General features: G+C 43.9%; 1 protein-coding gene across 2 annotated transcripts in view; it reads left to right on the top strand.

Annotated features, from left to right (window-relative positions):
- prmt3 (protein arginine methyltransferase 3) overlaps positions 1-16,227 on the top strand; it is a 218,450-nt gene that overhangs the window by 169,020 nt on the left and 33,203 nt on the right. For both annotated transcript variants that reach the window (XM_041198076.1, XM_041198077.1), the window contains 2 exons: positions 4,968-5,018; positions 7,825-7,912. In XM_041198076.1, the coding sequence (XP_041054010.1) occupies positions 4,968-5,018; positions 7,825-7,912 (139 nt within the window). The remainder of the gene's footprint in view (positions 1-4,967; positions 5,019-7,824; positions 7,913-16,227) is intronic.

Genomic DNA, 16,227 nt, shown 5'->3' with positions numbered 1-16,227 from the left:
ACAATGGAGCATCCACAACCCTCTTGGGTGGAGAATTCCAAAGATTCACAACCCTTTGAATGAAGTAAATTCCCCTTATCTCAGTCCTAAATGATTGCCCCTTATCCTGATTCTATGCCTCTGTGTTTTAGGTCCCTGACCAGTGGAAAAAATCTCTCAGCATCAAACCTATCATTGAAATGAGATCGCTTCTAATTCTTCTAAACGCGTGAGAATATAAACCCAATTTACTCAGCCTCTCCTCATAGGACAACCCCCTTATCCCAGGGGGGTTAGTGAGCCATTGTTGTACTGCCTCCAAAGCAAATATATCCTTTCTTAAATGTGGAGACCAAAACTGCACACACTACTGCAGACATGGTCTCATCAAAACCCTGTACTGTTGTAGTAAGGCTTCTAAATTCTTGTACTCCAATCCATTTGGAAGCTATACCAAAGAACCAGCACAGATAATGATAGGCTGAATGGCCTCCCTCTCTGCTGTATCATCTATAATTCTATGGTATCTGTACCTGCTGGCAGCCCATCAACACACATTAATCGATAATTAATTGATGCAGTTTTTTATTTGGCTATTTTTTTTTTACTGCCAGCATACGCATTAATTGATTCTTGCTGGATTTAAAGTGCATCCTGAATATCTTCAAAGTTTTACTGATCCGTTTGGTTATAATTAGGCTTTGACTAAAAACAGAAAAATGTGCCCACATTTGCGCCCAAACCTTGGTAGCATTGGCCTATGCTCTGCTGACATTCAAACCTATAGGGTCAAAAAACTCACTAACCTCTCTTTGAAAATTGGGTATTTTGGCCTCCAGCTGGAATTAAATGGCAAAAGGAAAAACATGCCTCAATCCTGTGCAAAACAGAGACAGGTGAAGCAAATCCAAGCTCACCAAACGGTTTAGAAAGAGAACTCAACAGAATGGTCCGGAAGGTTGAAGGAAGCACGTGGCTTATTGACTGGCATTCAGTGCACAACCTCTCCCAATAATGTGGTGATTAGGTATTAATAGTTTGAAAACTGAACCTTAATCGATCAAAGTAGATTGGAAGCAAACAAAACCAAAAGTGAAAACACACAACCTGTTAGTACTGGTAGAGGGAAAAAAAGGACAGGTTAATGTTTCAGACAGTATTGCATCTTCAGAACTGAAGAGATGGAACAAATATTTTAATAGAGTCAGAAACAAAGGAGAACAATAAAATAAAAAGAGGAAAAGTAAATATCTTAACAACTGAAGTAGTGGTACTACATTGAACTTTGGGATTGGTCTGGGGAGAGGAGCTTCCACATGTCACAGTCTCACATTTATGTGCTACATTGAAGATTGCCTCTTGTCTCGACTGCCTCCCTCATCATAAACATTTTTCACACAACGAGTGGTTCGGGTCTGGAATGGACTGCCAGGATATGTGGTGGAGGCAGGTTCAATTGAGGCATTCGAGAAGGCATTAGATGACTGTTTGGATAGAAACAATGTGCAGGGGTACTGGGAAAAGGCAGGGCAAAGGCACTAGGTCATAATGCTCATCTGGAGAGTTGGATACGATGGGCCAAATGGCCTCAATCTATATCATTAAAGTTCTGTGATTCTGTGATGCTGACTCTGCACAGGTCCTTAGGCCTTGCCATTTCAGCAATTGCATATGCACATGGTAACAAGGCCTTTAGTGGCTGGCATCATGGCACTCGTATGTAGTGGGATAACGCTGACTCAGCATGTTAGTTACAAGATCCAAGGAGGTCTTACCTACACGTAGCCAATCAGATGACCCAAGCAAAAGCTGCAACAGACCTCAGAAGGACGGATAAACTTATCTTAGTGGCGATAGAACAGATAGATGAGTGTCAGCAACCGGACCACAGTGTAAAAGCTTCAAAAAAAAGCGCTACAACAGTGTGTTTCGGTGCTGACATTACCAGAATGATTGTGGAAGACAAAAGGCCAGACTCCATTATTTATGCAGAATGCTCAAGGAGCAGATAACCGCACTGGGGCTTAAGTCTAGGACAGGGTAAATCGTACCAAAATGGGCGTACGTGCTAGAAGTGATCTTGATGGGAACATTAACTTTTCTCCTGATGGAGCCTGTCCCAAGTTCTAAGTTGCAATTTAGCATGTACCCAAGGCACATTTTTATACCATTAAGTATGAATAGGTGAAAAAGCAGGACTTGTAGTGGAAGGGAAAAGTCCCAAGCCCTCTCTGCCTACCAGCCTTTGACCTTAAATAGGGGTGATTACATCAGTTACTAAATAGGCAGTATTTATACAGACATTATATACACATGCAGATGTTTCCTCATTCATTAACTTGCACTTATAAATTGGACATTGCTGCATTCCCATGTGGGAAGGCTACCTTGGGACACAGACTAATTTTAAATTTCCCTTCAGGCTCCTTTAATGGTTCAATGAGTAAACTGCGTTGCTGAACATATCACTGAGCGACACAGACCTCAGAGTTTCCAAGTTTGATCCCTGGTCTCCAATGAGTTCCAGCATTTTTATATTTAGTGTCTCTGTAGCCTAGAGTGCAGGAGGGCAATTCACATAAAGCGGCTGATCTCGTAAACACGCTCCATTGCAGATTCTTCTACAGATCCCCATAGACCACAAACACTCAGGCCAACTCTGTCGTTTATATTACTCTTCCTTATCTTAATGTTAAATTCATAGACCGGGATTTTTATAAATCTACAATGGTATTAAAATCACTTGCAGATTGCACGGATTCAGGCTTCCCTGTCCTTCCCAGATAATGTATAAGAACTGTAAGTTGACCTTAGCTGGGGGTGGGAGGGGCACAACAATTAGCTTTAGTTTTCCCATGCTAGGGGGAGGAAGAACAGCAGCCAGGTCTCCTCATTATGAATGATATATGTGTAATAATGTATGGACACAGTTCGGTTCGACTACCAAGTGAATGACCTGAAGGCACATAAGAGGTGACTTTAGCACTGTCTGCACAGTAGAAACCGGGCCGCACAGTGGAAACCGGGTGACCCGGCAGTTAAAATTGCACATGGGACTGCACTGATCCCAGAAACTGGCTGGTGCCTTCTTTAAATGTGCAGATTACCTTCAATTAGTGGCATTGGAGCCCAACTGCTATTAAATGTGGGCCTGAATGTGGATAGGCCTGAGGCTTCTTCAGAGTCAGGGCCGGAGGAGACCCCAGATAGTGATCCTTTTTTATAAGAATCCTAAGGAGGCCAGAGAAAGTGTGAGAGCTCTTGGGCCCCACAGGAAATGTGTTGTCCTCCCTAACCAGGCTCCAAACCTCTCCTCCCACCCTCTTAACACCACCCCCCACCACCCCTCCATGCCCCCATCTAAGTGCCAGGAACTGTTGTATTCATTTCTACTGGCCCACTATCAATTCCTGCCCCCTTTGGGTGGAGAACGAATGGGGCATGCATATGAGGCCCCTAGTTAAACCTCCCAAGCCTTGCGCTGCTGAGTTCGGGAAGGTTTACTGCCCTTCTCGACCATATTCTGCCCAATTTTCAGCCAGAGTAAAAATTAGGGAGGTGTGTGTGTGTGTGTTCGTTCTTTGTTCTTTTATTTGCTTATCTGAAGCAGTAGAATAATTGTGAAGAATCATGTTTTGGAGTTCTATGACCAAGATGTTTTCAGCCAGTTTTGTGGGGTTCCCTCGCAGTCACACTGATCTCACTTCAGGCTTTGTAACCATTTTAATATTCGCTGGACAGAGTGGAAAGCATCAACACTCTGTTTATACCTTCAAAATGATTGGCTCAATGAAAACAATGGATGCCTGCAAGAAGGCAGGCTGCCTTTCCTGCTACAGGCAGCCTACTGTCTTGGGGGCCAGGCTCTTAACTGACCTTTGTTGCATTCCAAAATAGGTGGTAGGTTCGAGTTCCACTCCAGAGACTTCAGCCCATAATCTAGGCTAACACACCAAGTTCAGCGCTAAGGGCACTGTCAGAGGTGCCATCTTTTGGATGGGATGTTGGACCAGGGCATTCCCAGGTGAATGTAAGAGATTCCGTAGTACTATTCAAAGAAGAACAGGAGATTTCCCCTGGTGCCCTGGCCAACTTTATCCCTTAATCTATTCCTAAAATATATGTTCTGATCATTATCTCATTGCTGTTTGTGGGATCTTGCTGTGTATAATTTGGCTGCTTAGTTCCAAACGTCTCAAAAGTATCCACACTTCAGAAATACTTCATTGGCTCTGAAGCAGTTTGGAACATCCCAAGGTTTTTAAAGGTGCTATATAAATGCAGCTTTTTTCTTTCAAAATGAAAATATGGTTAAACTATCATTCAGACATAAAACTATCACTAATTTCTTGACAACAAAACACCTATCCTTGGGCCTGTGATATTGCTTAAATTAAATCTCGGTTCACTGGTTTATAGCATGTTGGTCAAAGATAGGGCTGCAAACTTCCAGGAACACTATTCCTCCAATTCCGGCCTCAAATCCCTAAATCTCTCCACCTCTCCACTCCTCTCTCTTTCTTTATAGTGCTTCTTTAAACTTAGCTCTCTGTCAAGCTTTTGGTAACCTAACTTAATACCCCCTCAGATGGCTTGATGTCAAGTATGTCTGATAACAACATTTAAAAGGCCTTGGGATGTTTTTCACTGTTAAAGGTGCTATATAAATGCAGGTTGTTACTGTAGCAGCTGAAGCCTTCTCTATGAAGATGCAATTCTGCAGCTGGGTGTGCAGTTACCAATTTTAGTGGCCCATTGAGAAAAGTGTCATACAAATAGTTTAAGATGATGCAGTGCTATATTTGTGACAAGTATTTATTGCAGCTATGTTAAAATAATAATTTTTAAAATGTAACAAAGGCCAAGTCTCAAAGTGAATGCCAGCTTTGACTAACCACCAGTGTATTGCATCTGCTGCCACATTATTCAGAGAGAGAAACACATTTATGTTTTTTTGATTTAGTGTTGTGATTCTTTTTTATTTAAAGGCAATTTCTGGCCACTTTGATATTTCATTCGAGAAGAATTGCAGTAATAAGGTAAGAACCCTGCTCTGCAAAGTGCATTTACAATAATCTCATTTTTGTCAAATTAATTGCCAAGAACTGATGTGCTAGAAAGTAAATCTTTAAGGGAATCTTCCTGTGTATAATGAGGCCATTCAGCCCACTGTTACTATACTGTTTCTTTGAAAGATATCCAATTATTTCTACTCCCCTACTCTTTCTCCACAGCCCTGCAGGTGTTTGCTTTTGCGGTATACAATTCCCTTTTGAAAGTTACCAGTGAATTTGCTTCGACCACCCTATCAGGTGGTGCAACACAGATAATAACAACTCACCGCATGAAGAAATAAAATCTCATCAACCCTCTGTATCACAGAAACAAAGAGACATAGAACGTTTATGGCATTGAAGGAGGCTACTTCACTCATTCTGTCTGTGTTAGCCAAAAAGGCACTATCCAGCCTAATCCCACTTTCAAGCCCTCAGTCCGTAGCCCTGAAGGTTATGGCAATTAAAGTGCATATCCGGGTGCTTTTTTAAATGCAATGAGGATTTCTACTTCTACCACCCATTCAGACAGTGAGTTCCAGACCCTCACCCTTCTCTGGGTGAAAATATTTCTCCCTCTACCAATTACTTTAATTTTGCTGAGGCAACTAGGTTGCTCCTATCCACCCCATCTAGGTCCCTCATAATTTTATACACCTTGGTTAAATCTCTCCTTAGCTGCCTCTGTTTCAAAGAAAACAACTCCACCCTACCCAATCTGTCCTCATAGCCAAAGTTCTCCATTCTTGGCAACGACCTTATAAATCTGCTCTGAACTTTCTCTAGTGCAGTCATATCCTTCTTCTAATACCAGAACTAAGGCAAGAACTACCTCAGCTAGTAAAGAAAATTATTTGATATCCCTTCTTAACCACTTTATCTATCTGTCCTGCTACCTTCAGAGCTCTGTAGACATGCAGTACAAGCTCCATCAATTCTTCTACACATCTAGGAATCATATTTTGTGTATTCCCTTGCCTTGTTTGCCTACCTCAAATGCACGACATCTCAGTTTCCAGGAGTGAATTCCACTTTCCATTTTTCTGCCCACCTGACCAATCCATTGATATCTTCCTGCAGTCTACAGCTTTCTTACTCACTATTCAACTACAGGGCCGTTTTTTTTATCATCTGAAAACTTTTTAATCATGCCCCCTACATTTATGTCTAAATCATTAACCTATACCAAAAAAAAAACTGGAGGTCTAGCACAAAACCCTGAACAGCTCCACTGGAAACAGGCTTTCAGTCACAAAAAACATCCATTGGCCATTATCATTGTCTTCCTGCTCTGAGCAACCTGCAACTTTCCATTGGGGTCTATAAGCTTTTACTTTTCCAACCAGCCTGCCTTGTCAAAAGCTTTGCTAAAATCCATGTAAACTACTTCAAACACGCTTCTCTCGTCAAAACTCCTTGTTACATTGTGTTAGCCAGACCGGACCATTGATGAACAAACCCATGGTAACTGTCCCTGATTAACCCATGGCCTTTGAAATAATGATTTATTCTATCCCTCAGAATTTTTTCCAACAATTTGCCCACCACTGAGGTTAGGCAGATTGGCCTGCATTTACTTAGATTATTACTTTCTCCCTTTTTAAACATCACTATAATATTCAGAGTCTTCTGGTACCATTCCTGTAATGAGAAAAGATTATTATGTAATGGTTAGAGGTTTTGCGTTTTCCTCACATGCTTCCCTTAATTGCCTGGGATACATTTCATCTGGGCCTGGTGAATTATCTACTTTTAAAGGTGCTAAATCCACGAATATTTCCTTTCTCACTATATTTGTCCCATTCAATATTTCCCCTTCTCCTTAATTGCAATGTCTTCATCATTCACCTCTTTGTGAAGATTCACAAAGTATTCTTTGAGAACCATGCGCATCACTGCAGCAGTTCTAGAAGGCAGCTCACCAAGTTGCTTTGTGGTCTCTAATAAGCCCTGCTCTTTCCTAAGTTACTCTTTGCCCTTCATGTATTTATAAAACATCTTTGGTTTTCTTTTATTGTACTTTGACTATTTTTGATGCCCTCTCTTTACTTTCCTTTTTTTGCTCCTGCATTTTCAATCCTCTAGGCTTCCTGCAGTATTGATTACTTAGTATCTGACATGCGGTTCCCTTTTTTGCCTTATCCTACTTTGACAACTGAGAGGGATGGGAGGAGGGTCTAGATTTGGGAGTCCCACCCCTTTTACTTTTTGGAACATATTTGTTCTGAACCCTCTCTATCTCCTCCTTGAACGCCTCCCACCGCTCTGTCACTGACTTAACCTTCAAATAGCTGTTCACAGTCCACTTTAGCTAAATTACAACTCAACTTAGTAGAAAGGCCTTTCCCCAATTTAAAACTTTGACATCTGATCAATCTTTATCCTTTTCCATAACTACGTTAAATCTAACTGAATTATGATCACTACCACAAAAATGCTCTCCAACTGATACCCTTCCTTTGCCGATTTCTAGAATGTAAAACCGGAAATTCAAACACAGGTTCTCTTCTTTTCTCCCCACTTCTTCCTGTGTCGTATGATGCAGAGGCGTTAGTTGTTGAGGTTAAATCTTTGCTGAACGTCAAACAGCAGCAAAGCAAACAGACAATACTTGAAGTACACTGCAGCTCTGCTTGCATTTATGCAAAGACCCTTCTAAATGAACTGGTTACCTTGATCTTGCAAGCAGCCATGTGACTTTCCCTGAGGCGGCATTTCATGTGAAATGGTGTGGTGCCGGTATATTGGAAATATTGTTTTTCATCAGGTACATTTGAACTCTCCGTTTTAGGTCATGTTCTCCACTGATCCAGGGAGCACCCAAACACACTGGAAACAAACTGTGTTTCTCCTAGAGCAGCCGGTCTCAGTGAGAAAAGGTAATTGATTGGTCCAACATGTACCCGTATACAGAGATGAGGCATTCATAAAGCACACGGCTTTAGGGATAGCTGATTCCCTCTAGTGCAATGTTAGATAGCCTCAGAACCCAACTTGATGCTGTCTTTCATTATCTTTTCATTCTATTTATTGTTGTGGATTCCTTTTAAGCGTCAGCTTTATGTGAATTTGAAGGGCAGGATTCCGCACACAGTTTATACTTTTCATGAATGGCAGCAACAAAAATAATGGCAGAAGTGCAAACAGAATTATGAGCCATGACCATCCAATGTGTATTCAGAGACTAACCTGGGTCCCTGCCAGAGGAATGATTTAACCAGCTGCCTTCCAATTTGGATTTTACCTTGGAAAGCTTTTGTACTGCATCAGATGAATTAAACAGACCACGTTCCCTCTGTTTAATACTCCAAGCTGAAGAGAAAGTGGCACTGTCTTTCTCAACCTCATCATGTACTAGCTTCTAAAAACAACTGAAGTTAGGCAAGTTCCATCTGTTTAAATCAAGGTTAAAATCGGACTAAAAACTAGTTATTGGAAATGAGTAAATCCTAATATTGCTCGAAGTATAATTAACAATACTCAGCTCCTTATATTTTTAGCGCCATCATTGTTGTTTCTGCCTATAGATATACCTTATATATTAAATGTTGTAGTGTGTAATCTTTGCAAGTCAAATTGTATTTGCTCTTAGGTGTAAAAGATATACAAATCTGTTATCTCACATTGTTACAGGTATCTATGGGGTAAAATTGCACCAAGACACCCATTAAGTTCTCCCTATTTCATGGCTTTATTCAATAAGATGACATTAAGCTTATCAATGGGGACCTGCCCCTTCTGGTTACAACAATGTCTTCCCCACTCCCCCTTTTCATGCCATTTTTATAAATTATTTGTCTGTGTCAACCTCCCATTCATTTCCTTCCATCATCATCTCATTTGTGCAGTTAGCAAGTGACCATTTTCTCAGGCAAAGTTTCATCCATTTTTGCCATTCAGGCTTGGAAATCCTTTGAAGTTGAGGCATTTGCCAAACTCGACCATTTATGTTGAGGGAAAATTTGATTTGTGCCAAGCCAGTCTTCGATGCGGGGTAGGTACGAGAAGGTTCTTTTTCTGGCAGAGACCTGTAATGTTTTGTAACTGGTGGCAATCAACAGTTCATGGTTGAAGATGAAGAGTGCCAAATGGGTCAGCAAGCTTACTGAGACTAGGTTAATGGCAGCATTCGTGCCAGAAATCTTATCTCTAATAATTCATGCATTAGAATTAATATGTTAGAACAAGTTATACTTTCAGCCAAAATTTTATTTTGATTGGGCGGGTGCACATCCAGCCCAAACACACATGAAATTGTGCAGAATGATGTCGGACATCACGCACGCAAGCAATATTGAGGTTGAAGGGCGTGCGTGGGAGTAGGAGCCACGCACGCCGACAATTAAAGGGCCAATTAAGGCCATTAAAAACCCTATTGTCCACCATTTTACGTTGCCCGTGTGATTTCACGCTCATTGCATAGGCAAAATGGGCAGGTGGGAGGCCCGTTTTTAACAAAACCTCATCCAAGGGCGGGATGAAAAGGGACTGGAGCATTGCCATTGTGATCAGTGAGCAGTTTAGGAGATAGCTTGCTGCTAGTTGCTTAGTGAAACTTGACAGCTTTATCTCTGTTTTGGGGTTTCAGCCTTTGCATTGCTAGCCTTCATTTCAGGGCTCATTGGTATCTCCAAGGCCCCCTAAAGGATTTATACTGTGTGGACCCTTCCAGTAACCAGAAAGCCTTCTGCTTCTCTGGTTTTGGGGATTGTGTACCCCACTGGTGGCACCTCCTCTGAGGAGGAAGAGAGGGGCAGAACGGAGAGGAGGCCAGGTGTCCAAAGGCACCGTCCAAGGGAGCGACCTGTGGGAGGAAAGGCGCAGGCACAGGAGGTGCAGGGCTATCAGGGAATCCAAGGCGGAAGGAGCCACAGAAGATGCCACTATCCTGCTGCCAGAGTGTGCAGGCAACGATGCAGCTACCTCAAGCTGTCCCAAGGTGCAGTGCCGAAGGAGGCTCTACCTCTCCAGGGAGGCCGTGACTTCCATATGTCAGATGATTGGGCCTGAGATCACCTCCAACTGTGTGGGTGGACGCCCCATGCCAGTAGCTCTGAAGGTCTCAGTGCTCCTCAACTTCTATGCCTTTGGCTCTTTCCAGGGCTCAGTGGGGGATCTGTCCAATCAGCTGTCCACAGTTGCATGAAGCTGGTGACTGACTGTTCAGGTGGGTCATGACAATTATTCATTTCCGGATGGACGAGGCCAGCCAGGCTGAGCAAGTCAGAGGCTTTGCTGCGACTGCTGGGTTCTCCCGCATCCAGGGTGCTATCGACTGCACACGTGGCAACCAAGGCACCAGCGGGTGAGCTGGGTGCCTTCATCAACAGAAAGGGATTCCACTCCATGAACGTCCAGATAGTTTGTGACCACAAGACGCAGATTCTGCAAGTCTATGCAAGGTACCCTGGCAGACCCCATGATGCCTACATTCTCCAACACTCACAGATGCCAAGGCTGTTCATGGCTCCATCCCAACTAGGTGCATGGTTGCTGGGTGACGAGCTATCCATTGAAAAGGTGGCTTATGACTCCTCTCCAGCACCCAAGAACAGAAGCAGAGCAGAGGTATCATAGGAGTCATGCCTCCACAAGGGCGATAATAAAGGGGACCATTGGCCTGCTGAAGTTAGGATTCAGATGCCTGGACCGTTCAGGAGAGCACTTCAATATCCTCCAGAGCAGGTGCCTCTGATAGTCATTGCATGCTGCACTCTCAGCAACCCGGCTCTGGGAAGTGGGGACCCACTGGAAGAAGAGGATCTTGAGGTAACTTCACGGGCCACAAATGATAACTCCAGTGGTGGATCAGAAGAGGAGATGCCATTGCGACTGAGAGAAAATGTTTTGTCAAATGAATCCAAAGAAGAAGGAAGAACATGATGAGGACGTGGAGGCAAACCTCCGGAACCTTCAGGGAGGCAGGGACACCTGGGAGGCCTTGATCCAATGCTCCTTCAGCTAGGCTGCCAAGGCACTGCTTCTACCTCATGCCAGGGCTGCCGCCTCCATCCCGGATGTTTGAAATGACTCATTCCAAAGTCCACTCAATGCCTATGCAATAAAATTTAGAGCCACTCATGTCCAGCATGGGATACTGGCTTGCCCTGCACATACAAAACAAATGAAACATACTCAAGCCATTAACACAAAAGCAAAATTTATACAATGTTGGCACTCACAGAAAATGAACATAATATAAGGTATTAATGGTCACAGCAGTAAATAAATTAACAAATCATGGCAGGACAGAAGATCACCCGTGAACAGTCGCTCTTGTGCTTAAACTTACGTTTGCAAGTGCTGCGTCTTGGTGACCCCTACCTCCCCTTTGCTGGCAGCACCATTGGAGACAGCCTGCTGACTCTGCTGTCCTATTGGCCTCAATGACCTTGGCGGTCGTCCTCTGGCCCTTGGAACCTGTGCAGGCCCCGCCTGGGAGAGAGCGGCCAGTGCCACAGCTGGCATTTCCCCAGTCATCGCAGCCTCATCAGATGCCACAGGCACCGACAGAGGGTGGAAGAGCTGCTGCCGTCATCCAGAGCACCCTGAAAGGAGGCCGCAGAGATGAGAGGAAGCTCATGCGCCAACATGAGGTCAGTCTAGACCTCCTTGCTCGCCATTGATGGATGGGCACCTAGCAGAGATACGAGGTGCCTCATCCATCTCTCACACTGCCTGTGACCTCCTGAGATCATTGTTTGTGCAAGGGCTTGCATTTCCGAGCGCAGCCCCAGGAAGCCCCCTCCATGAGAGTCGCCACCCTCCCAATGTAGGTGACAGTGCTCAGGGTCAACGGAGTACTCATGTTCTCCATGGACTCCTCCATGACAGAGACCATGGCACACAAACCCTCAGGAATCTCTGCCAGATCCTCCCGCGCATCCTGCTGGACATCGAGCGTCTGCTGCCTAATGGACGACACCAGAGGCTCGTCATCTGCCTCAGCCTCAGCATCGTCCTGGTGTCCAGCGGTCCTCTGACTGCCAGTACCCTGGACACTCCCTGCCTCCGCTTGCTTGTCATGCGAGTGTGCCGTGCCCTCACCGCTGTGCACGAACATTGTAGCCAATGATCTAATGCCCACCAAGGTGCTGGTATCTGTACTGGTGCCTGATGCAGAAAGGTGGTGTGATGCAGGTGCATCTGACAGCCACTGGTCCTCCAACGCCAAGGGCGGCTCATCGGGATCCTGCAATCATTGGCTGGATGGCAATTCTAGGGGAGAAAAATAACATGCCATTGGTATTAGTCGTTACGCTGTCACTGTGCATGCTAGGCGGGCTGGTGAGACAATGGAGATCTGCATCATGGTGCCATCATCTTACAGCGAACAATGGGGACTCCAGGGTTGAGGTTTCCTTTACAGGTGGGACAACACAACTTGTATGCAGTCCGACACTCTCACACCTGGGCACTGCGTTCTTACCTTCATTACAGACCCCTGCTTCTCCATGACCGCTGGAACAAGCTGGGCACGGGCCTGCCATCTCTAAGGCATCCATCTCATTCCTCGTTAATATGAGCAGGTTTGGGGGGCCTCCGCCTGTCCTTGACTTCTCGATGTTGTTATGGCTTCTCTTCTGAAAGGACAGAGGAGCATTGGTTAACCCACTGTCTACCTGCAGCGCCATTGCAGCCTGGACAACCCCACCTGAGGGGCACCTTGCAGGGCACATCCGAGTCGTGGCCCTCAACCCGCAAAGCAATCAGGCCAAGCAGCCAAGCTCACCACCTTGGCCGGCGCCGATGTCAGTGGCAGTTGTCACTCAGACACTTACACTCCTGAGCACCACAGGGGGGTGACCAGCCATTAACACTCCTCCACACAGATGCATGCCAACTCAGTATTCAGCCTTGCCGAGCACAACACATCATTGAACCTTTTACAGCACTGCACCCATGTGCGCCGCACAACATTATGACCGCTAACCTGGGCTGCCACCTCTGCCCATGCTTTCTTGCTCAGGTTCAGTGGCCTCCTCTTGCCATTCCTGAGGATGAGGATGTCCAACCTGGCACTGACCTCCTCCACAAGGACATGCAGTCTGTCATGAACTGGCAGGGATGGCAGCGAGTGCCCACAGGACTTGCCTTTCCGCCTGGCGTGCCCACCAGGTGCAGATGCCATTGTGGCTGAAAGAAAATGTTTCGTCAAACAACTCCAAAGCTACAAAGTGTTCCTGCCAGCCTTTAAGGGAGCTGCCTCTGCTGCTTTTAAGTTCCCCCACCAGGTCGCCATTGGACCTGGTGGCCACCCAGCGTGAAATCACGCTGGAAACGCGATCTTGCCCAGGAATGGATTATACATCTGCTTCCGGGCCTGCTGATTTGGCACACATGCCAAGCATGAAATTCGGCTCTTCGTGTTTTTTGGTCGATGAAGGCGGGAAAATATTTAATACAGTGAAATCTTTATTATTCAGCATGCACGGGAGTGGGTGGTGCCAGTTAACAGAGAGTTCCACTTACCAGTAGAATACAGTGCAATATTTGTAGCACTAACTAATATGCAAATAGTCAGGAAGTAAAGAACAGTATTCTTTCTCCTTCTAATCTTCGACAGTATGTTAAAACATAATTAAAGTATAAAATAATACAGTATACAGATAATTTTTCTCGTTGGTAAAGTGGCAATTTGTATTTGGGGAACATCAGAAACTCTGGTATGTAGGGAATTCTGGTTGGTTGAGTGCTGAATAACACAGTTTACTGTAGTCTTCAGCATTATGTTTTAAAAAAAAAAGCTGCAAATTTTGCTTAATTATTTGGACCTGGGAAACAAACCTTTTAATGACAGCAAAATGTCTTGTGATGTACAGATGATCGTTCTTCACTTTAGTGGAGTTGAGGCTTTTTGGTGACGTGGGTTTAAAGTTACATGCTGAATGCTGCACTTTAATTGAAACACATTGTTACAAGCCAGAAATGTGAATTAACAGAAGCACTGACAGTTTTGGATTTAACAAATTGGAGCAGGTTTTGCAATTGAAAGTGATGCTGGAAACTGAATTAGTTAGGCATCCACATAACCATCCTGACTTGGAACTTCACTGTCTCTGGGTCAAAAACTTGGAACTCCCTCCCTAACAGCACTGAGGGTGTTCCTGCACCCACATGGACTGCAACGACTCAAGCAGGCGGCTCATTACCACCTTTTCAAGGGCAATTAGGGATGGGCAACAAATGCTGGCCTTATCAACAATGCTCACATCCTATGAACAAATACGAGAAATTAAAAATAATTTCTTTCTGACATTCAAAATTCAAATACTTGCAACACTGTGGTAATCACGTTATTATCAATAATTTTCTTTTCTGTGAGCAGAATTATTTGTTTGCATATTCCATGTCCAATAAATAATGCAATATTTGTTTGGTTCTGAAATATGGTACAGTATCATTTGAAAAACTGTTATGCTAAAAGCAGTAAAACAAATGTGGAATTAGCTCAGTTTTGTAACACTGGATATTCTGTTGTTTCCAGGAGCCAATTTTTAACCTGTGAAATGGCAAAAATTCTAATTCCGGATATCTGATGTACATACTATTGATACATGAATATTCAGTCAGGATTAGTTCAAAGAAACAGATAGCATGGTCCTTTTTTATTCATTCTTGTTCTGGTATTTTTTCATTGTACATTAAACGTTTTGTTAACACATTATTTGCAATATTCAGTCTTCTAATTTCAAAGTGCGTTTTCCACGATATAATTACAGAACTGGCTTTAAAATTGTACTCGTGTGTTGCAAGTATCCTTTTCCAGTCTAAAGCTCAGCTTTGATCTGAAATTTTCTCTTGTGGCATTAAGCATTTAATTGAGATTTTACATCCTTCACTGGCTTTCTGCCTGCTCAGTGCCTTGGTTAAATCCCTGCTTGCAGCAGGATCCCAATAGCCCTTGTTTAGTGATGCATATATAGTGTTTTCTGTAATACTATTTTTCATCCATTGATGTTTCTGCAGAGTATTTTGCGTGAAGGTCTCTAACAGCCTGCTTTGCTCTGGGAGAATGAGAGACAGTCCTTGCTGCCCTACTGCATAAATTTAACTAACCGCTGCTGATTTTTTCATGAATTTCAATTAATCTGCATGCAGCAATACATACAGTACCGTGTATGTACAGCCGAAGGTGTAAGATAAGAGTGGGGTGACGCAACTAAGCCCCAGCAAGACTCTGCACTCCTGCAAACGGGAGCAGCAGAGCTGCAAAAAAACATCACTCATGTTAGATCAAGATGACATTGACAAATTGCACTACTCAGCCCTGATATTATGCAGGTCCTGTTAAATCCAGCTAGGAGCATACCTTCTGGAAATGTACCAGGCAGCCAGATCCAGGGAGCAGATGATGCTGCTTTGTAGCTGGCGCAGTAGCACGTGATTTGTTTTTTTTTCTCCCCCAGTATTTTTCCATTAATTCAGGTTGAATGATGGAGTTTTACGGAAGATAAATGTGCTTCCTTTTCCAGCCCCGGTGATCCTACAGTCACACTGTCGCGTTCTGCAAGTGGGAATTTTTTATTTTAATTGCATGCATTTATCGTACTTCAATGCTTCACCTGAGTTTCAACTTTGACACAAGTTATGATTTCCCCCATCAACCCCCTTCCCCCACCACCCCCCCCCCCCCCCCCCCGCCTCCCCCCTGCAAAGCCTATACATTATTTGTAATTTCACATTGTCCTTCACATGTCATTGCAGGAATCATTGACAAATGTTTGACACACTTTTTTTTTGGCTTGATGGACTAGTCACTTGAGGTTCGATGTGTTTGTAAAGCTTTTGATGAATGCTGACTCGCAGTTGGTCAGTAACTTTGATGATCTGTATCAATTCTACATGAATGCGGTGATTCTTGTGCGTCATTGAGAGGCGTATCCTTCAGCTTTTTACTGCAGTAAAATTGAAGTTGCGAATCTTCTCAGGTCAGGATTATTCCGAGAACAAGGCTGCAGCAACTGGGATTACTGGTTATTTTTGTGGTCATTTCTTTCAGGTCTGCTGACCATTTCATGCACTTCAAAGCTCATGATAACATTTCTTGAATCTGTACCTGTTTCTGGAGTCAAATGGAGGTTTACTGGGGTGTGTTAAACTATTCAGTTGAATGGTTGTGCACACGTGGCACAATTCATCACAAGAGTATGGTTCCACTGTAGCATAGCTGTAAATAATAGACATTGATCTG

The sequence above is a fragment of the Carcharodon carcharias genome, chromosome 10 (assembly GCF_017639515.1).
Source record: "Carcharodon carcharias isolate sCarCar2 chromosome 10, sCarCar2.pri, whole genome shotgun sequence".
In the NCBI taxonomy this organism is placed as follows: Eukaryota; Metazoa; Chordata; class Chondrichthyes; order Lamniformes; family Lamnidae; genus Carcharodon; species Carcharodon carcharias.
This window is presented reverse-complemented; position numbering and strand designations above follow the sequence as displayed.